Here is a 23,261-nt window from a genome sequence, read left to right on the forward strand (position 1 = left end):
TTGCCTCAGGGCAGCTAATATGTACAGTATAGGACACCCTCTATCTTTTCAACCCTCTCTTCACATATGGAAAAACTCCCTCCAAAAACACCCTATAACAGGCAAAAATGAATGAAACCTCAGGAAAAAACTGAGGAGCTGAAGCAATTTTTGAATCTTTGAGCTCATTGTTTTGGTTTTGTGGACTGTGTTTCCCTGGTGTCAAATTTTTAAGTTGCAGGCCATGTTATCTGCCCAGAGAATTCACAAGTGCTTTTGTTGCTGCTGTTTACATATCTCCTGATGTAAATTCAAAAAATGCACTACAGGAAAGAAATGCTGTTTAATTTGTTTTACTTTTGTAGCATAAAGGGACTACAACTACATTTTGTTGTGCAATCGTGTTGTACAATGACAATACATTGGTTAACTGTCACTGCTCTCATCAACCTTGTTTCCAGTGGCTGCAGGCTGCTGTGAAAAAGCTCTGATAAACACAACCTGTCCTGCACCAAACATTAGACAGACACATTTGGAGACTAACTAGTGATAGTGGAGCATTTAGCAGCTTTTGCACCAGATATTTACCTCAAGAGTTGATGGAGATCAAAATAGAGCCAACAGGAGAGTGAATACGCCTTACATTCATCGGGTTGCCAGAAGCACAACTCCAAAAGAATAATGTTTCTCCATATGTAAAATAAATGTAAATTAGCAACTGTATGCTAACATGTTTGCCATAAAAATACGTCATAATAATATATAAATATAAAAATATGTTTACAGCTTGTGCCACATGATTCCCGCCTTTAAATAGGTCCTTTAGCTAACAAGGTGAAAATCATTAAACTAGTCACACTTTTTCAAATCCTACACATGGTGCCTTTCATATCTGGTTACAAGACTTAACCAAATGCCTGCGCAGAAAACACAGCGTGGAAGCGCAGCAATAATTTGAATTTTTCTGCGGCTGGGAGGCGTGTTTCAGGTGGGAAAAATATCTTTGTGACATTATACAAACATGTCACAGGATCGCCAAAATTCAAACTCAGTGGCGGCTGGTGGAAAATGTTCTAGGTAGGGCTGTGCCACATCCAATCAATTTCAGCAAACATCCCAGAATGATTTAATGCAAAAAAAAATTAAGGTATCAAACACGCATTACTACTTTGCAGTTAAATATTTAACATTTATTCCAACATGAAAAAAACAGTAAATAACACTTTGACAAACACGTCAGGACATCTTATTTTTGTCACCCTCAGGCAATTCAGTATAACATAATAATATAAATGTTATATATATATATATATATATATATATATATATATATAGAAATGGATATATATATATATCCATTTCTCAGACAGGTGCTTCATGTCCCTCACTCCCTAACTGTCCGTGCTGGATCTATTCCGTTGTTTTAAAAAGCTAAATAAGTTATTAGCATGACTACATCCAGCTAGCCAAACCTGTCTGGTGCACAGCTACTAGAGAAGCTTCGCATGTACTGCTTTCCTTTCCCGCTGGTCTGCTGTCTGATTGAGAGGTCAGGCTGATCTGATATCAGCTCTTTCACCTGCAGTTTATCCGCCAAAGTTCTCCTCTCAAACGGGCCTTGGAGGAACAGTGCTCGCGCTGGCGCTAGCGCTCGTCTGTAGAGACTACTCCTGACGAGAACGCGCAATTTGGGGCGCTACAGATTCTGCTCCAAACGGAATCTATTTGAGGACGCTGATTGGCTAAATTGTATGTCACACATTTATATCTTTAATCAGCAATTGGCTAAACTGCTTCATAGACCCGCCTCCTGTGAGCAGATTCTCCAGCGCCCCAGAGCTGCTGATACGTGCAGACAGGCGGAGAGGACGTGGAGGAAAAGCACAGCCTATATTTTGCACAGATATCATATTTTACAAATATTACTGGGTGCATTCCATATTTCAAAAACACATATGACAACTTTTACAATTTTTTAAAAATGTATTTTATTTGTTGTGGCTCAAGGGGGGACGGTGCCCTAGCGCCACTGGTCAAACTATGTATTTACTCTTTGTTTGGCCGCACTTTGATAAAGAATCAAACGAATGCAGCTCGCTAAGCTCGGAGCTGCCACATAGATATTTGACGTCGACATTTCTCTGGTTTTCCCCATTAGAATCACATGGGCAGCTGTTACCATTCAGAATCTGAATCTTTATTAGCCATGTATGCAGACGCCTACATTAAATTTGACTCCGGTTTACACATTGCTCTCAACGTACATACATGGAATATACAAATAAACAAGAAAAACAAGGACATTAATTAAAGACAACAAAGTAGAACAGAGAAACTAAGCATAAACATTTGACATTTAACTATGTACAATATAAATATAGATGTATATCAAAGAATATATATGAACATAAAGAACAACAACAATGACAATGGATTTGGGATATTACAAATATCACAAATGGGGGTGTAGTATGTCTTATTAATTGTTCATGAGAGTGATGGCCAGCGGAAAGAAGTTGTTGCTGTGTCTGGTGGTTTTGGTGTACAGTGCTCTGTAGCGCCAACCAGAGGGCAGGAGTTGGAACAGGTTGTGTCCAGGGTGTGATGGGCCCGTTTCCTGACTCTGGAGGTGTACAAGTCCAGGATGGAGGGCAAGCTGGCACCAATGATTTTTTCTGCAGACCTGACAGTCCGTTGTAGCGTGTTTCTGTCCTGTTTAGTGGCTGATCCAAACCACACATTCCCAAATATATTTCCGTATATTCTAAAGTTCCATATATTCTATATTCTATAGATCGTATGGGTGATGATAGTACTGAAATCTCCAGACACATTAGGAATCACGACATCTAAGCATTGTCCCTTTTAAGATTGTATCCATTTATAGTCAAGGAACAATGTCTTCATTCATTCAACTGTGTACACACACAGTTGACACACTGATTGCTGATGTTGACACAAGCGTCACAGAATAAATTAGATTTCGGCCAGTGACGTATTTTTTGCCTCACCTAGTTAATGGCAGCTGATTACATACTAAACCATTATCAAGGTTCAAACCCCCAGAGTCTCCAGCTCCCACAATGTACTGCTAATCCCCATTCAGCTGACTGAATACTGTGGTTGGCTGCTGATCCTACGATACAGATATTCCAAGCTGCATAGCACCTCAACAAACCAAGAGTTTCAGACTTCTTATGGAGACTATGGACTAGATTTATTCCTGTTCCGGAAAAGATTCATTTAAGAACAGTATTGTATTTTAATGTGTGCTGTATGCAACATGTTGTATTTTGAGAAAGAAACCACCATTTAAGCAAAAAAAATTGCATTGGTACTTTTCTTGGTTAGTACTTTAGTTCAAATGTTGAATCTGCAAGTCATTGTCGTAAATATAAAAAATTGGTAGGTGTCATATTTTGCTCTGAAATACATACTTAAAGATGATGTGTGTATAGAATAATGTATGTAGAATAATGTGTGTGGGATGATTGAAATAGACCACCTTTAATTTAAACCTGGTATTTCCGTGGACATCAATTTAAAAGGATTGTATGTACACAATATAAATGTAATTTGTACAGACGTGTTTTCATCAAGAAAATGCCCACCTGCAGACTCAATTCCATGCCAGTAGATGGGCTCCTCACTTGTCTTTTTGCCCATTCTACCTCTTTGTCCTTCCTTCCACCTTGCTACCTTACCACTTCCACAACCAGCTGCATGTCTATTATGCTCTTTTGCCATTCTCCACCTGTCTGGCCTTTCTTCATCCTGGTCATCTGACTCCCACATCACCATGTCACCATGATTGGAAGCAGGGTTTAAAATACTGAGCTTACTAGGTTGGTTCTGGGATCTGAAAATGTTATGATTTTCTTGATGTAAATATTAGCCTTTCAAGATGTTTGGACAAAAATCGTATAACATTATCTTTCAAACCATGTCAATGCGCACTAACATAGATTCTGTGTCAAGCAGTCATACAGAATGAGTCAGAATGTTGCAATGAATGATCCACAATACAATCTGAAAATACAGAAGATGCTAGAATGATTGCAAAACATCTAAGAATGAATGTTGACAATGTTTAATTAAAGTAAAGTAAATGTATACTCTCACATTCACATTATCTCTCACCCTCTGTATTCACTGCCTATCCTTTTCTCTGTGACTCCTCACTTTTCTTTCCTGCCAACGTGTATTAAAAATAATTTACTAAAATTATAAATTTGCATCTATATGCAATATATTTACACAACAATACTACATTATTACTTTATAAAGGTGCTTGTGTTGTTTAGTCGAGCCTATAGGGTCAGCGATATAAACCAAACAACCTAATATATTATGTACAACATTTTGCTAATTCTGTCCCGGGCACAGTGGGCAGTACCTGCTCTTCATCTCTGATCTCCATCACCTTCTCTCTTTCTTTTTCTCTCAGTCTCGTCATCTTGTCTATGTATTCCTTTTCCAAAGCTGAGCTTTGACGACAGAAAGAAAGCAAACACATGTAGGCTATATAGGGTTGAAAGTGAAACTTCTAAGTCGGCATCACTGGCCAATATCTAACGTAACGCAACCAGATATTGATAATGCCTGGGAATAAATGGCAACGAACTACATGCAGTACACTCGTAAAACTAAAATCTAATTACCTGAATCAGGTGTCGCATGGATTCAGCTGCTTGTATTCTCAAGATGTTGACGTAATCAAAGAACCTCAGTGTTGAGTAAAGATTTTGTAGTAACGACAAGATCATAAGCAATGACAGCGATCAGATGAGCTAGACCAATGTCAAGTTATCTTTAGTCAGCAAATGCAGAGGTCTGGAACACAGTGACCTCAATGGTGGGTATGGCCATGCATGTCAGTACTCATATCAGGATCCTTTCCCCAGTCAGTTGCACAATGTCAATAGGTGTTTTCAGAGAAACCTTTATAAGTTATAAGTTATGAGAACAGAAACCCCATTTTTATTGGGTGTAAGTACTAGGAAAGATTATAGTTCTTAGAACTCTGTTTTGAAGGACTTTTTTCACTCCTATTTCTGTACTCTTGCAGCACAAGAGGAATCATGAGTGACGTGAGTGTACAGTGATTAGTAGAACCTCATTCTGAGCTTCATGTTAAGATACAGTTACTCTGTGGGGCTTTTATTTTGAAAGGGTGGGACTGGGTGGGTGAGAGAGGTGGAGAAGAGACAGAATCATAATGTTTGACAAACATACACAGAGGCTGTACTGTTCTCTCTATGTGTTTTACTTCCTAAGTGTTAACATAGATAAACAGCCAGCCAAACTCCTTTTCAAGAGCCAGGAATGCGAGCGTGCCTGCTCCTTTATTGATTCCGTACATATTAATCAGGTTGACAACGTTGAATCAGAGTGAAACTAGAAAAGAAAATACAAAACATCTTAGTTGACTGCAATATGAATAACAGATAAATATAAACAGCCTTATGTTCACATTTACCTAACAAAAGTCACCATTCTTACTTATTCAACACACTAAGAACATAAAACACTTACAGACATTGCTTTCTGAGGAATTCAGGTGAAGGATTACTGTGGATTAAACATGGGATACCACACAGCTGCGACCATGTTCTCTGCAGTTTACAGCTCTCAACTTCCTACTTCCTGTTTCTCACTTCCTGCTTCATTACAGGTGTCAAAATAAAAGCGCCACATATTTATGCATGAAACAATGAAAACAGATTTAACAGTTAACTTATTCAGGGCAGAACACTCCCCGTCTGGCATTTACATATGCCACTTAAGCTTCAATTGTCCTTACTTGACTCCTGACTGTCCTTTGTCAGGAGCAGGACAACATCAGAGATGGGCCTTAAGAGTGTCTTTACTTTGCCTTGTGACGTCGTCCTGACTTCGATTTTGCGGACCTTCCCATCACTGCTTGGGAGGGTTGAAGTGACCAGTCCCATTGGCCACTCATTGCGAGGTGATTGGCTCTGTTTCATTAGCACAATATCTCCAACCTGCAGGTTCCGTGATGCTGTGTGCCACTTGCGCCTCGGCTGAAGGGTGTGGAGATATTCATTTCTCCATCGGGTCCAAAACTCGTTGGCTAGTGCTTGTACTTGTCTCCACTGACACTTGAAGAGATCTTTTTTCTCGAAACTGCCGGCTGGAGCGGTCAGACCTGGTTTTTGAGTTAGAAGCATAGCAGGGGTCAGCAGTACTGGTGAAGATGGATCAGACGAGACAGGGACTAGTGGTCTCGCATTGATGATGGCCGAAACCTCTGCCATCAATGTACAAAGCACTTCATGAGTCAGGGAAGTACGCTTGGTTTGCAGCAACAGGTAGTCGAGAATCCTCCGGGTGACACCAATCATACGTTCCCACACGCCACCCATGTGAGATGCGTGTGGGGGATTGAACTCCCATGTGCAACCATTCTCTTGAAGGTACTTTAGCACATTGGTTTGACTTGGAACTTCTCGTCCCATGCCCAGTTCAAAACTGGCTCCAACGAAGTTTGTACCTCTATCTGACCTCAGTTGCTTCGCTGGCCCTCTTACAGCAAAAAACCTTCGCAGGGCATTGATGCAACTGGATGAGTCCATGGACTCTATCACTTCCACATGCACAGCTCTGGTACTCATGCATGTAAAAAGGATAGCCCACCGTTTGCTCTGAGCTGCACCACCTCTGGTGCGTCTGGTGACCACATTCCAGGGTCCAAAAACATCCAGTCCCACGTACGTGAATGGTGGGGATGAGTTTAGACGTTCTGGGGGAAGGTCTGCCATCTTTTGGACCTCAAGCTTTCCTCTTAGTTTGCGGCAGGTGACGCAGTGATGAAGGACTGAACTGATCAGCCTCTTGCCAGCAACAATCCATAGGCCAGCAGCCCTGACTGCCCCTTCTGTGAATTGTCGTCCCTGATGTGCCACTTTTGTGTGGTAGTGACTCACCAGTAGTTTTGTGACATGACTTTGTTTTGGGAGTATGATTGGATTTCTCACCTCAGAATCGATCGGTGCATGTCTCAGACGTCCTCCAATCCGCAAGAGACCATCACACATGAAAGGATCGAGATCCAGGATTGCACTTGATCTTGAGACTGCTCTGTTCTCTTGTAGTGCAACATACTCCTCTGGATAAGCCTCCTTTTGGACAGACTTGAGTATAACCAGCTTTGCTTTTGCCAACTCTTCTTGAGTACGTGGATTGTTGCACTGATGCCATTTTTTGCATGCGTCTGTCAAGTCCGACTTGTGTGAACGAGTTTGATGGATCAAGAAGGAAACTGCTCTCAGTAAAGAGTCCCAAGTGGAGAAGCGTTGGAACCTTTCTGTGGTAAGTTTACCTTCGCTTATGTGAGTAGCAAGGGTGGTCAGTTGTGGTCTCACATCTACATCTGTTTCAGGATCCACCATCTCAAAAGACTCATCCGTATCAGGCGGAAGTGGTTTGTGAAGGAAGTCTGGTCCTGTAAACCACATTGTGTCGATGAGCTGTGATGCGGGCACAGACCTGGTGGCCAGATCAGCTGGATTTTGATCTGTTGGCACATGGTGCCACTGTTTAGGAGAAGTTGTCTGGCGTATACGGTGAACACGGTTGTTTGGAAGGCATGCTCTGGGTGACCTGAATGGCAGGGGAGCAACCCAGCTGTTTTGCTCATCTCTGTGAAACTCTTCCTGCATGGTTTTCAGGAATGTCTCATCTTCAAAAGACAAGGCAGGTTTGTTATCATTTTCTGTATTAATGAACACACCTGATCCAAGTTTGTCTTCAGCGGGTAGGCTCTGCTCCCCGCCGTAGCTTGGTTTTTCTTTGACGCGGATGTGATTCTGACATGGTGTCAGAAAAGATGGACGTCCATTCTGCAGGACATTAGTTTTGAAGACAGCTACCGTGGGCTTGTGGACACTTTCAATGCAAACTTCCCCTACTATCACCCACCCTAAATCCAAACGCTGGGCGAAGGGTGCGTTGTGGGGCCCGTTGATTTGTTGTCTGACCTTGTGAACACGAATAAGGTCTCTTCCCAATAACATGAGGATCTGTGCTTCAGAATCGAGCTGGGGAATGTGCGGCGCCACAGATTTCAAGTGAACATGGAAAAGAGCAGCCTCTGGTGTGGGGATTTCTGATCTGTTGCTCATGATCTCGTTACATTCAATAAGTGGCGGTAAGTCAAAACACAGTTCTCCGTTCATTGCCTCTACCTGGAAACCGACTGCTTTCCTTCCAACCATTTCAGTGGTACCAGCACAAGTTCTCATCAGGTACGGAGAAAGTCCACCTTGAATACCAAAAAGCTGGAAAAACTCAGATCTGGCCAGTGAACGATTGCTCTGGTCATCAATGATGGCATACATCTTGACTGAGTGCTCTCGTTGTCCTTGTGGAAAAACACGTACCAAACTTATCTTTGCGCAAGATCGTGAATGAAGACCTTCTCCGCAGACCTCGGTGCACTTTGACGTCACTTCTGGAGGGTCGCTGCTTCGCTGCTTGATGTCCGACTCTGCTGTCGGAGACATCACTGGTGAGAAAGTGGTTTCCGGATGCATAGCTGTGATGTGTCGGTTACTCTCACACTCATTGCATTTTAGCTCCACTGTGCATTCCCTGGCCATATGAGTTGTAGAGCAGCACCTGAAACATCGGCTGTGCTCCCTTAGTAACCTTTTGCGTTCTGCCAGTGGCTCCATTTTAAAGGCTCTACATTTTTCTAGGGGGTGAGACTTATTGTGAAGTGGGCAGTACTTGGCTGCATCGTAGCTGCCATTTTTAGTTGTATGAGCTCCATGCATTGAGCTTGACTCTGCTGTAGTGGACACGTCGGTCTTATGGACAGATATGGTAGCCTTCATTCCATCTTGCCTGGTTATCGGTCTTTCACTGTGGTAATGAGTGCGGCTGTTCTCTGTTAAAACAAAGCTTGGATCGTTTCTGGCCTTGGCTTGTCTGTGTACAAAGTCAGCAAAGAAAGAGAATGGTGGAAAGCAAACACTATGGCGTTCTTTGTAGCTTGAACCAGCAGAAAGCCACTTTTCTTGTAGATTGGGGGGCAACTTTTCTACAATTGGTTTAATGCCACGGGGTGTGTCAAGGTAACTAAGACCAGGTAAGTAACCATCCTCTTTGGCAGAAAGGAGCTCCATGAGTAAGTCGCTAAGTTCTCTTAGTTTGATATTTTCCTTCGATGTGAGACGAGGAAAGCTGTCTAGCCGCTTAAATAGTGCGTTCTCGATCACTTCAGGGGTTGCATAGCACTCTTGAAGTCTTGTCCAAGACAACTGAAGTGCGGCTTGTGGGTTGGTAACGTAGACAGCTCGAAGTCTCTTAATATGTTCAGAAGATTCTTTTCCAAGCCATTTTACCAACAGATCTAACTCTTCACTGGCTGTTAGCTCTAAGCCTTGAGTTGCATTGAAAAAGGAAGACTGCCATGCTCTGAAGCTCTCGGGGCGATCATCGAATTTACTGAGCCCTGTGGTTACTAACTCTCTGCGGGCCAGATATTTGGCAAAGTCTATCATGTTGGCAGCTGGAGTAATAACAGAGTCGTGCGTGTTGTTCTTAGGAAAATGGGCTGGATGACTCACGTGCTTGAATGAAGAGGAGTCCTGCCCCTGATTGATCACGTTGCAGGAGAGAGGGTGTGAGATGGGATGCTCTGGCAGGTGTCTCTGGTGTCCTGATGCTGACAAGTACTCAGTCCGCTGAGTGCGCCTTGGCATTGTGGGCGAGACGTTATGGTTGTATGCAGGATTTAATTCAGCCGCTTCCTGTTTCACTGATGGCGATGGCACTTTGATGTGGAAAGGAAGCGATGTATCAGGAGGAGATGTGGTAGAGTCGAAGTCCTCCTGAGCCTGATGTTGCAGATACGCCTCGGTTTGCTGTCGGATTGTCTCTGGTGAGATGCTGCTCCTAGCACTTTGCACATCCTCACATGCTCTACCTGCAGCAGCCTCTAAAACGTCTGCCTCTGCATTTGCAACAGCAGCTGCTTTTTCAAGTTCCAGTGCTTCCAGTTCCAAATCTAATGTGGCTCTTTGTTTTTTCAGTTCCAGCTCCTTTTGTGCAAATGCGACTCTGGTGCGTGCAGCTTCAGCTGTGGCTCTCGCTCTAGCAGCAGCGCTCGCCATTGAACTCTTAGAAGAAGATCTTGACACTGATGACCGTCTGTCATCCTTTTCTGAAGACTGGTCTTCCATAATTGATGCTAACGAATCCCTCTGATAGTCTGTCTTTTCACTGTACTGTTCTCTCTATGTGTTTTACTTCCTAAGTGTTAACATAGATAAACAGCCAGCCAAACTCCTTTTCAAGAGCCAGGAATGCGAGCGTGCCTGCTCCTTTATTGATTCCGTACATATTAATCAGGTTGACAACGTTGAATCAGAGTGAAACTAGAAAAGAAAATACAAAACATCTTAGTTGACTGCAATATGAATAACAGATAAATATAAACAGCCTTATGTTCACATTTACCTAACAAAAGTCACCATTCTTACTTATTCAACACACTAAGAACATAAAACACTTACAGACATTGCTTTCTGAGGAATTCAGGTGAAGGATTACTGTGGATTAAACATGGGATACCACACAGCTGCGACCATGTTCTCTGCAGTTTACAGCTCTCAACTTCCTACTTCCTGTTTCTCACTTCCTGCTTCATTACAGGTGTCAAAATAAAAGCGCCACATATTTATGCATGAAACAATGAAAACAGATTTAACAGTTAACTTATTCAGGGCAGAACAGAGGCTATTAAATGACAGGCTTCATCACAAGCATTCCACTTAGAATTCACTCAGTGGGATCCATATATTGCTGTCAGAGACAGAATGCAGTAGGTTCTTGCATAGTTTGTTTTGTTGGACATTGGTGTCAATAGATTTAGCTTCAGACCCCTTTCTTAGTGAACCTTCACTAAGAAGACATAACATGTTGCTAAAGACACCAAATTAAGATTCTATACAGATTAGCATTGCTTTGAAGTGGATTGATTTACATAATGGACACATGCCTTTCAGCAAGTGTCTGCTTAAAGCTATATGATTAATGACAAACAATAAATTGGCAAATTAGACTTCACAAGATCACAAAACAGGTTCCAGACATTTATTCTCAGACAATTATTTAAAGACTCTTATACTGATGACTGTTTCTCTCCTGCTCCCAGGAAAACCCTGATTGGTCGAGAGCAGTGAGCAGAAAGTGTGGACCTCTGTCCTTCCTCCAGCTTGGCACGATGGGATCATCCACATTGGGAAAGGCAGCATCTCTTAATGCTCTCTTAAATGAATGCATTCATGCATTTGGTAAGTAACATATGAATAAAATGCAACCAAGGCTGGATTATCTATCTGAGACCCAAAGTTTACTGTGTGGCAATTCGTTTGTGGCGATTTTATTAAATTATTAATATAAACTGAAATGGAAGGGGCTTCACAGTGACCTTTCCATTTTTACCTAATATTGAAGCCCTGTCTGTGGAGGGGTCCTGGGTCAAACCAACTTTTAATATCTGTAATAATTAATTTAATATTATGCGTACATCTTGCATATCTTTTGAGAAATTTGCCTTTAATCAACTTATAACCAAACCAAGTGCAACAGTGTGGTCCATTGATGAATGATGATGTTTCTTTTGGACAACAATAATGGAGAAGAATGAGATATATCTGGCATCAATTTATTGTTGATTGGGCCTTTTCATGGGATTTGTTGACAATAAAAAGATATAGAAAATGCCACCAGAAAGATCCTTTAAGATAACGTAGTGTAACATACTGCCTGTTGTCTGTTAAGTTTAAATTTGATGACGTTTTATGATTGACTTCTATTTATAGATGACAATGGGGATCTGAAGTCCAACCTGCTTCCTCGCACCCTGCTGCTGATGCATCGCTGGTACATTAAGTCCTCAGAACTGGCGGGAAAACTACTGATGATATATCCCTTCCGGCAGAAACCCTGTAGGAACTACAGCTAATGCACATTAACACAGTGCTTTACCGCTAATGCACATTAACATAGTGCTTTACCGCTAATGCACATTAACACTGTGCTTTACCGCTAATGCACATTAACACAGTGCTTTACCGCTAATGCACATAAATACAGAGCTTTAACAATGAAATACTGTTGGCTATTGTATTTCAGTGTACTACTATAAATTGATACATTTAGATGAATTATTCCTCACCTCACAGGAAATCCAAGCTTAATCTCAAAATTAAAATAGCATAGCAGTTGATGTTTCATTTCATTTAAGTGACTGCCTTTCCCCCACCTTTTCTCTTGCTGTAGTACTATAGTTAAATGTAAAATAAGCAGTATTGATCTTGTCCTGAATCGATGTCCTTGGAGCTGCTTTGTAAGTGCATATACACAATCTTACGTATTAGGAGCAGTTAGCAACTTTAAAGCGCATGAGGAGCAACTTGGGGTTTAGTGTCTAACTCATGGACACTTTGAACCATAGATAAAGATATTAAAAAGAAAAAGATCAGACTAGTAACATCTTAGATTCTAACTGTATCTAACGTTATATAAATATCTTTATATACAGACTAATTGTATATAATGTAAAGATCTTTATTTACAGTCATACTGTAAGACCTTGATATACTGACTAACTTTATAATACGATCTTTATTTAAAGTCTATGAATGAAACAGACAATCAAGGTTATGGAAAGTTAATGTTACATCTCCTTTTAACTTTCCTACTCTATATACAATTCCTGTGCTTCCAGCTCCATGACTATTCCCTCTAGAACAGCTTTTTCTGATCTGATTCCCAGGTTAGCAGGACAACATCATTTGCCAATGCCTTCCAATGTAGTTACTAATCCCCGTTTAACATAAATCTGTTTTACTATGTGACAACACTATGGTGTTTGTTAGGTGTTTGTCACAAAACAAATAAATTAGATTCAAGGAAACATTATGGTTTGGGTTAAAATAGGTATTTTGGTTCATAAGGTAAGGGAACGATTGTGAGTTAGGTAAAGTGACTACTTTGTTAAGTTTATGGAACAATCAAGGTCATTCTTTAAAAATAATCAAATGTCTACTGTTGTCTGTCATTTGGAAACAGGAAACAAACTTGTTCAAGAGTCTGATGTTTTAAGTCAAATGATGACTTTGTGACTTTATAATAAAGTCAAAGTGCATGTTCTCCCAAAGTCTGCGTGTTTGTTCTCTGGGTGCTCCAAATTCCTCCCACAGTCCAAATGAATGTCCAACCATGTCTGAAGACAAAAGTATTTATAGCTTTTTTTAAATGGCCACACTCGATGGGGTCAAAAGATGGAGTCATAGAGACAAGAGAGACACAATGAGTCATACAAATTCTCAACAGCATTCTTGGTGAGGTACTTGGTTGTACATACAAAAAGTGACAGAAGTAGATGTGTGAAGAATGACAAATAGAGAGCTTGAGAGAGAAGTTGAAACCATGCCTACTCTCACCTCCACACATCTGGACAATGCAGTTTAAAGTAGGTGTGATTGACAGATTGTTACGGAAAAGGTTGGACAATGACAAAGTATGACAAACTTTAGCCGAAATGACTTTCTCTCGTGCATAAGGATGTTGTTACACATGACTCTGCTATTTGAGGTGAGAACTGCCATCAATGTTGAATTAGGTCACTGATGAGGAAATGCTGAGAGAAGGTTAGAGGCTCAGGCTGGTCATTACAGTCCATACTGTAGCAGCTGAAGTGATCATAAACGATTCAGATTCATTCTTCATTGCCCTCTATAGAGGAAATGTGTTTACTTGTGAGAAACTTTCTGTACACAATCAAACTTTTAGAACAAGCAACACTCAGAAACAGGGTGTGTTATATAACAACAGAGTGTGCCCAGGCTGTTAAAGGCTGTAATGGCTGATGCCACAAAATTCCTCCCAAAGTATCTATATCTACGGCCAGAGGGGATGTTGAGAGGCTAGTTTCCTGTTTCTCAGTTATATATATTTAAACAATGATATAGCAGCAAACAGCTATTTGCTATGTAAAGACATAGTGGAGTAATGGCATCCTGAGCAGAGAATGAAGTCACACTTGTGTTAAAGTCAAGCTTCTCTGTGCTTGGATTTAGTAGCTAATAATTACATTACATTGGTTGTGGTCACTCAATGAAGAAATACCTCCTTATCAAGCTGAATACCTTGCTAATGTTACTAAAATAATGCAATCATAGCCAAGTTGTACATTCTCTTGCTTGCCTTGTGTACTTATCTTGTACCTTGAAGCTATTCACAAAACTGTATTCCCTTGTTTATTTCTGTGTGTCACATAACCTCGGGAGGGGGAGGTGCTGGTTCTCTAGTGCGACATCTAGTGGTTTTGAATGTCATATATTGAACCTTCATAGCATGATCAATTATTTCCTTAATTCCTGATTTGTCATACGTTGGAGTCTATTGATTTGTCAAATCTTGGAAAAAGTCCTTAACTGAACCCCACGTACCGTGACAGCAAAGGTGACGCCTACCAGAGAACCAGGCTGAAGATTTGTTATCTAATGAGGTAAGATTCTACATGCACATTCATCCAAAACTAACGTTTTACTCTGGATTACTCAGCCTCTGGGAAATCCAAGCCTACAGAAAAGCCAATGCCACCTAACAATATTACCGGATTTTACGCCAATAGTGGCATAGTCGTTCAGAAAGGGCCTTTGCTTGACTCTCTGTATTGTTGCTTGCAGCGTTGTCGGGGGTTTTGCCTTTTCAAAGCCTGTGGCCCATAGAAAAAGAAAAGGGGTAGAATGACATGGACCTGTTTACTGTGGTCATTTGAGTAGTTCAAAACAAAATGGTGATTTTTGTTAGGGCTGTAAAGAGCTGAATTGATGATTCTGTTAATTCACTTTCTTACTTTAAAAAGGGACAGCCAGCATGGCAGGCCTACATGCACACACACGCTAGCCAATGTTGTTATTTTACATGCCACATTGGCATGAGTGGGTCCGCAACTTGCCACAAGTCGGTTTGTACGGAAGTTAGCCTGCTACAACCACAACCGGTTTCAATGAAAGATACACCGCTCTGAATAGCCTGCTTCGTTGATATGAATGCGAATGTCCATACATACATACATACATACATACATACATACATACATACATACATACATACATACATACATACATACATACATACATACATACATACATACTTTGGCAGTTTCAAGATGTCACACAGAGGACGAGGCAACAGTTAGATTTGGTCCTCAAAATGCTCATTGCCCGTGTCTTTTTAAATTTAACAATCAATTCACTACCAAGGACTTTCGAGAGGTTTATTGCATTACGGAATGATTGTTAGATTAGGAAGCGGAAGGGGTAAAGGGTAGAGGGATGAAGGGGAGTAGGGTAGAGGGATGAAGGGATGTGGGGTAGGGATGAAGAGATGTGGGGTAGGGGTTGAGGTAGAGGGATGTAGGGTAGGGGTCGAGGAAGAGGGATGAAGGGTAGGGATGCAGAGATGAAGGGATGTAGGGTAGGGGTCGAGGTAGAGGGATGTAGGGTAGGGATGAAGAAATTGAGGGAAGTAAAGAAGAAGAAATTAGGAGGGTTTGTAGAAAGGAGGTTAGGCGATCGATGGGGGACCGTTGGTGTCCGGTGGCTGGCAAGAACAGGGGGAACGGAGACTGTAGGGTGGGGGCTATCTCTTTGGAAGCTCTGGCGGTGCAGAGTCCCCTGTCGTTCCTGTAATCCTGCAAGAGAGAGAAAATAGGAAAACAAAATGGGGTTGGGGGAGGGATGAGAGAACAGAGTTGAAGAGGAAGTGAACGGGTTCAATGAGCTTAAATACTTGTGCGGGGAAATGAGCCGTGTTCTGGGCGTGGTCCCTTTCCTGAACAAAGTTTATAAAACTACATTTCACTAACAAGGACCAATAACAGTATGTGTTTCGAGAGGTTTATTGCATAAAGGAATGATTGTTAGATTAGGAAGCGGAAGGGGTAAAGGGTAGAGGGATGAAGGGGAGTAGGGTAGAGGGATGATGGGATGTGGGGTAGGGATGAAGAGATGTGGGGTAGGGGTTGAGGTAGAGGGATGTAGGGTAGGGGTCGAGGAAGAGGGATGAAGGGGTGTAGGGGTCGAGGGATGTAGGGTAAGGATGAAGAAATTGAGGGAAATAAGGAAGAAGAAATGAGGAGGGTTTGTAGAAAGGAAGTTAGGCGATCGATGGGGGACCGTTGGTGTCCGGTGGCTGGCAAGAACAGGGGGAACGGAGACTGTAGGGTGGGGGCTATCTCTTCGGAAGCTCTGGCGGTGCAGAGTCCCCAAAAGATAGCTCCATAAAGACAGATGCCGATGGGCGTTTCTGGTGTTGTTCGGTTTGGAACGAACTTATGAGCGGTACGCGGGGGAAGACCAATGACCAGGTATCTTGAGGATGTCATCGAAAATCCTTGGCTTGAAGCGGTGGAGGCGGCGCCGAGTAAAAGTATTCTGGATCGGACTAAGATATGGTGAAAAGTGGTGGTGAGCCCGAGGCCGCAACAGGGGATCTTGCGGGGGAGTTCGGCTGGCTGAACTAGAGCTTAAGTAGTTGAGGATGATTTTGTACGGACTTGAGTATGAGTCTGGTCGGGAAAGGGTTGAGGTGGACCGCATTGGGTGGTCTTGCGGCATTTGAGGTGATCCGCCACTGTGTCGGGAGGATGGACGTGGTGTCTGACGCATTGGCGTGTCGGGACGGATGGAGTTCAAGGCGGTGAACTCTGAGCAGCGAAAGAAGTCAGCAAGAATGTGGATTTATGCCTTGTCCATGAAGGGACAGATAACCTGAGCAGAGCGTGCCGCAGGTGAGGAGGTCCGAAGTGAGGGGCAGCCGTTTAGTCGTCATTTGGCTTTACATACCTTCGAGTAGCATGGTTACGTGCGAGTGGGTAGAGGCTGGGCACGGAGCCCCTGAGGACAGTTTGTGTAGAAGTTAATTCCGCTTATGTAAACCTGTACGGTGGGGGCTTGACCTTAAGGAGGGAAATGGATAAGTGACTGAATTTCGTGGGGTTAAGGTTGTCGAGTGATGGGAATGGAAGGCTGAAGGAGGCGCGAAAGCTTCGAAGCAGTTCCGTCCGGTGAGGTACGATGAGTGCTTGGGGGGGGCGACGTCGGGGATGCCATGTGGCAAATGGTCTTTATTCGATCGTTAATGCCCCAAAATAATGGCTACTATGTTTCGTAGATCGCGGAAGAAGGCTTGGGGGATGAGAATTCAAGCGGCCAAGGACCGATTGTCACTGTAGAGGCCGTCAAAGATGGTGGAGGGTCTTCTGGCTTGGTGATATGTTCGTCATGGAAGGAGATGCCGTTCCGAGAGGAGGGGAACTGGTGTCAGTTTAGCTCGCCATGGTTGAGCATCTGAGCCTGAAACGAAGTGACTGGCTACGTAATTAAATACTCTTTCGTGCCAGAGGGTGGCAGTAGGTAGCGCAATAATGGCCGTGGTAATTAAGACAATAAAATTAAGTGATGCACGGGAGAGGTTGCGGAAGCGAGACATTTGTCCGGATTCAGGTAGCACATTCTCGGGCTGCTCTTGGACGGACGCATGGCAGAGTAATACGCGTCCTTCCGAAGGAAAGAGAAAAGGTAGTCGGGTTTGGTGGTAAGGACTTTGGAGGTCCTGGTGATTTCTGCTTTAGGCGACCAGCTTCTTCGCCTGCGAGGCGGATGGGGGATGTGGCGTGATAGATTCTTATGGAGTAGTCCAGGCTGAGAATTAGGTGGAGCCTGGCGACGTCTGCGCAGGTGGGGAGTGGCTGTTTGAGTGCAGCGGCCGAGCTTTGTTAGCAATTCCCGGGAGAAGTGGGGATTGGGTGTGGATGGCTCGATAATTGGGTGAGGTCCATGTTGTTACCGGTGATTGATGCCTGTGTTGTATTGAACGGAAAGGCAGAAGCGAGGGAAGAGGAAAAGCTGCTGGGATGAATGGATACATGTGCGTGGGTTGGAAGTGCAGATTTGGGAAAAGAGACTGCAGGGTGAGATATCCCTGATGCAGAGAGAGTAAGGAGGGGGTGCGATATGAACTGGCCCTCTGGAGGGGCTGGTGTGAGCGACTGGGCTTGTCTGGCCGTGTTGTGCGTTGTGACGTTGTTGACGTAGCGCCTGACGCTGGTGGCACAGCGATCGAGGGAGGTGTAGTGCTGAGCATTCGTGAGTAGTTTGAAGAGTTTTGCTTTTCTGTCGGACTGGTGGAAATGGATATTTGAGCTGGGTGAGTGCGTGCTTCAGTCGAGAGACTGTCCACTCGGAAATGCGGGATGTACGGGGCCATCGGAACGTTGGCGTGGAGGAGAAGGGTCGCTGAGGTTTTGCCCGTTGTTCGAGCGGCTGGATCTTGAGCGGGTGGAAGAGCGGCGTTGTGGAGGGACAATGTCCCTCGGACTCTGGAGTCAGGATCTCCCCCTGGGGTTGTTGGAAGGCGAAGGACCGACAACTTCGGAATTATCCGAGGGTAGGGTTAGCTGAGGCTAAGAGTGAAACTGGTAGGGGGGAATAAGTGGAGGACGCTGGAATTGTCTGCTGGCGGGGCTGTGGAAATGAGGAGGCGTGTTTAAGATGGGATGGCAACACCATTGAGGGTAGGGGTGGAGGAAGAGGGGGGGGGGGGGGCATAGGCAGGAAGAAACTGTTGCGTCCCTGGCAGAGCTGCTTCCTTAGCTGTGCCATATACCTACCTGTTCTCTGTTGTTGGAGCGGTCTGTGCAGCTGGGGTAGCCAGTAGCGGTGGGAGGAGTTAGCCGAAGTTGGCCGAGGTGGGTGGAACATGGAAGGTAGAAGGAACAGAACATGAAAGGATGCCAGGATGGAGGGATGGATGTGCCTGGGTTAATCGTGAAGTTAGGGGGGAAAACGTAACGAGGAGATGTCTCTGGCGCGGGGGAGCCTAACGGCCAGAGTCAGTATGGCATGGGACAACTTAAGGCAGGACGCAGTCGACTGCCCTTCTATAAACACGTTTCTCTGGTTTATGCTCTTAGATACTTGTTTAACGCAGGAGATGCACGTATGACTTCTGGTGACTAGTAGTTCTCTTGAATACCTGTGTGAATACACTTATTGTAAGTCGCTTTGGATAAAAGTGTCCACTGAATGACTGGAATGTAATGTAAATGTAATGTTTAAGTCAAGGCCGACAGCGGACTGGAAGCGGCAGCCTAACTATGCTACTACACCTTCTCCTACTGAAAGCTGTATCTCTGACTCCCGCATGCAGTTTGACAGATATTTAATCGTGGCTCAACTTGAAGAGGATCAGTTCATAGCCTTAGTACCGGTCTCATTACCCTAAGCGGGTACTTATTGGCCGTATTATCCTCAGGTTAAAGATTCACGATCAGAGTATACAACCTGGCTCTCTGGAGGGACAGATGTAGACGGATGGGCTTCTCCTGCCGTGTGATGAGTCATGACGTCATCGGCGCGCCTGACGTGACGCCGGGATCCCGGAAGTGCTCTGGAGGCTCGGAGAGCGAGAGTTGTTGTGCCACGGATGCTTGAATAGTTTGTAAAGTTACGCTTTTTAACAGACTGATGTAAGGAAATGGATGATTCTTCGTTTAAGAGACTGTCCGCTCGGAGAAGTGGGATATATAGACTGTCGGAGCCTCGAAATGGTGAATGAGCGTCGCGGTGGTTTCACCGACCGTTCGAGCGCCTGGAACTCCGGCAGTCGAGGGAGCGGCGTGGGTGAAGGATTGAGAGGATTAGGGTCGAATAATGGGATTCCGAAATCGGGACCCCACCCCCCCCCCCCCACCGGGCTGTTGGGAGGCGGGGGAGGACAGCTTCGGAGTTGACGGAGGAAGGTTATCGAGAGCTGCGGGGAATGTGGGTGGCTAAACGCAGCCGAAGTTGCTAGCGACGAAGCGTGGTGAGAAAAGGAAGGAGCGTCGGGATATGGCTGGTCGTCCGGAAGGGTTGAGGAGAGCCTTTGTGAAAGGTAAGCAGTTTTAAGATGTTGCTTGTCTGTCGTACATCGTGTTGGAGTTGAGTCGATGATTGTTTGTTTGTTTGTCTGTCGTACATCGTGTTGAAGCGTATGCAAGCTGAGTCAGAGAGCGTTGCTCGTCTGTTTTGCGTCGTATGAAAGCTTGAAGCTGAGTCAGAGAGCATTGCTCGAAGGGGTCGTGATAGAGGGGATGTGGGGTAGGGAAGGAGCGTTGCTCGTCTGCTGAGTCAGAGAGCGTCTGTCGTATGTCATGAGAGAACGGAGTCGAAGAGGAAGTGAACGGGTTCGTTGAGCTTAAATACTTGTGCGGGGGAAATGAGCCGTGTTCTGGGCGTGGTCCCGTTCCTGAACAAAGTTGATAAAACTACATTATTTAGCTATTGTTTTAACACTGCTCTAGAGCCAGCTCACACAGGAGTTCCTTGAAGCTATAAATATATCATGTATTTTTAGTGTCAAAATATGTGCTGCTGAAATCTCTGTGTGTGTGTCCAGGTACTGGATTGTGACATTCCCTGCAGAGTTCAACCTGGATTTGGGTCTGATCCGGAAAACAGAGGAGTTCAGAAATGTGGCTGCTCAGCTGTCCTGTGAGGAGCATTTCAAGCTCCTCGACATCTCCACCATGTAAGACACCAAGAGCATACAGATACATGTAGAAAATATTGACCCAGTCAGTGTTACAAAGTAAGATTTTTATTGTTCCAACAATTTAGTCTTCATCCTTACATCAAAATAATCCCAATTCCAAAATTAACCCTAAAACAAAGTCCTGGTCCTGAATTATCTAAATGACAAACTCTCATTATTGAGTGGTAAAACGCGTCTCTAAGGGTACACAGGCCCAGTTGTTTTTGTTTTGTAGCTGCTACATAACACGGGACCAATATGACTACAAACCTACATAGACATATCTAAAACTACCTATGACCTTAAATGACCATACTGGTGATCCTGCTGCTTTTTGTTTTTAAGTTACAAATTGTTTAGAATCACTGTGTCACACTTTGTCTAGATCAGGGGTCTCAAACTCATTTTCACTCTGGGCCACATCAGCATTATGGTTGCCCTCAAAGGGCCGGTTGTAAATGTAACTACTCCTAACATATTGTTGAATAACTGTCTCTGCATTTGATTATTGTTTATTCAAGTGTAACAATATTGTACATGCAGTTATATAAATGTAAAATTATATTTAAGCACATTTCTGTTATTATAACTTAAATCCTTTTAATTTAGGGTTAAGAAACCCACATTACTCTATCAAACTTTTAAAGAAAATAGCAAAGACAAATATCAAACACAAGTTAATATTTCCATTTCAAATGTAGAGTAACCTGCCAAAGAGCTGCTTCTATGACTGTTGTGTTTAAGTATCTCATAATTATGACTTTCTATCTCATAACTTTGACTTTCTATCTCATAACTTCGACTATGGGGATATTTTTTTTTTTTTACTTTTCTTTTTTCTTTTGCTGGTGGATTCGCGGGCCACATAAAATGACGTGGCGGGTCGGATTCGGCCTGCGGGCCTTGTTTGACACCCCTGGTCTAGATTGATTGTGCTTATTGTTTATACATTTTTCTCCATTGTAGTCCGTCATATGACTGGATGCGTAAATTGACCCAGCGCAAGAAGCAGGCTAAGAAAGGCAAGGCCTCACTGCTGTTTGACCACCTGGAGCCAATGGAGCTGGCCGAGCATCTCACCTTCCTGGAGTTCAAGTCCATACGAAGGATATCGGTATGTCTACAAACAGCTCAGTTTCTGTCCAGTGATTTTTTTGCCACGCTAGGAAGTCTAAAGGGTTTGTCAGACCTTCTGGGACTATTGAATACAACCATTATGACATCATTAATGTGAAAAAAGAACAACAAAGCTCTTCAGAACAACAGGCCTGGTGTGAACATTAATATCTGAAAAATAAATATGAATCTTACTGATCTCATATCTAATATCAGTGACAAATCACACAAACTGTGCATAGAAAAAGTGCATACAGACTCATTGCAAACATGTTGTTAACCTTTCCAGTTTCAGTGGGGAGCACTGGCGAGATTTTTTTGCCGACATGGATGCTCATGTTGGGGATAACCCCTTTCACTTCACCCAGAAACTGGGAAGTGAGGAGCCCAAGTGCTACCAAAACTGCAGATCTGGAAGATCTCACAGGAAGTTGGCGGAAACTGCCAACCAAAGATCTCGCAAGTTTTCGGTATCCAACTGATCGGCAGAGGTAGCTGCAGGGTTCTGCCGGTTTACGATCCCGAGGCTAGGTGACTGGGAGACTCAGAAGACATTAGCTTGTGGGCCAGTGGCAGACTTGCATCGATTTAAAGGCAAGACTAATTTTGTTAGTCCACAGAAAATATATCTGTCGGGTACATTTTTAGCCAGATTGTTCTGTCAGGCAGGTGAGTGCAAGGCAACAAAGGGAAATGGCCTAAATGGAAACAATTTGACAGACAGGAACAGTTCAGGGATTTATTGATAAAATTAGGTTACATAGATTACAGGCAAACAGGTAAATATTCCAGATTAAAGGTTGCAGGTTGCAGGTTCATGTACGGGTTCAGGAAAGAAAGGAATGACACAACATTAAGAAACTGAGTGGAAATGGGCTGGTTATATGCTGCAGGGCTGATAAGGGAAAGTGGACACAGGTGAGCAGCTGTATGAGAGGACCACTAGACCACTGGGACTGGTGGGAGTCTCTGGGTATTCAGTGGCTGGATGGCAATGCAGGAACTTGGGGAAGTGAGAAGTGGCTGGGGACAGGTGCAGCAGGCCAGCCTGAGTAAAACACATGCAACCATTTAAAGCAAGACTATATAACATTTTTAACGGAAAATACAGACATCCTTCCTCTTAAAAGTTGAATTCATAACAAATAAGATACATCCATGTTCAATTCAGGACACTGCTACAGAGTAGCTGCTACAGCCTCGGTCTAGTATGACAAGTAGCTTATGGTGGCGAATGCCTAGCTAATGTCAGATCAGACGGTTGCTATTGTGTTACTGGCATTGCTGAGGCAGTTCTTTAACTAAGTTCAAGTTAGGTTAGATATTATGTCGTTTCATGAAGTTTTACAATCAACATTTTCAAGCCCAATAAAATATACACTGTGAATTGGGTAAACTATGTGCAACACTGATAAGAATGTTCCTAAAAAGCTCTTGGGAAGCTGAACACCTGCTGTTGAGCTTTGATGTGAAGCTAGCTGGCCTCTGGGTGAACTCCCTGGTGGTTAATTGATAACAACATCAGAAAGAAGTTCAAAGTTTCAGGG

At 43.5% G+C, this 23,261-nt stretch overlaps 1 protein-coding gene across 1 annotated transcript in view; it reads left to right on the plus strand.

The window, feature by feature from the left end:
• The window catches only part of rasgrp3 (RAS guanyl releasing protein 3 (calcium and DAG-regulated)), a 59,068-nt gene that overhangs the window by 18,738 nt on the left and 17,069 nt on the right, over positions 1-23,261 (plus strand). The window contains exons 2-6 of the mRNA XM_079169283.1: positions 11,162-11,300; positions 11,832-11,946; positions 14,474-14,524; positions 20,464-20,595; positions 21,565-21,712. Of these exons, the coding sequence (XP_079025409.1) occupies positions 11,162-11,300; positions 11,832-11,946; positions 14,474-14,524; positions 20,464-20,595; positions 21,565-21,712 (585 nt within the window). The remainder of the gene's footprint in view (positions 1-11,161; positions 11,301-11,831; positions 11,947-14,473; positions 14,525-20,463; positions 20,596-21,564; positions 21,713-23,261) is intronic.

This window comes from Pholis gunnellus (assembly GCF_910591455.1).
Source record: "Pholis gunnellus genome assembly, chromosome: 11".
In the NCBI taxonomy this organism is placed as follows: Eukaryota; Metazoa; Chordata; class Actinopteri; order Perciformes; family Pholidae; genus Pholis; species Pholis gunnellus.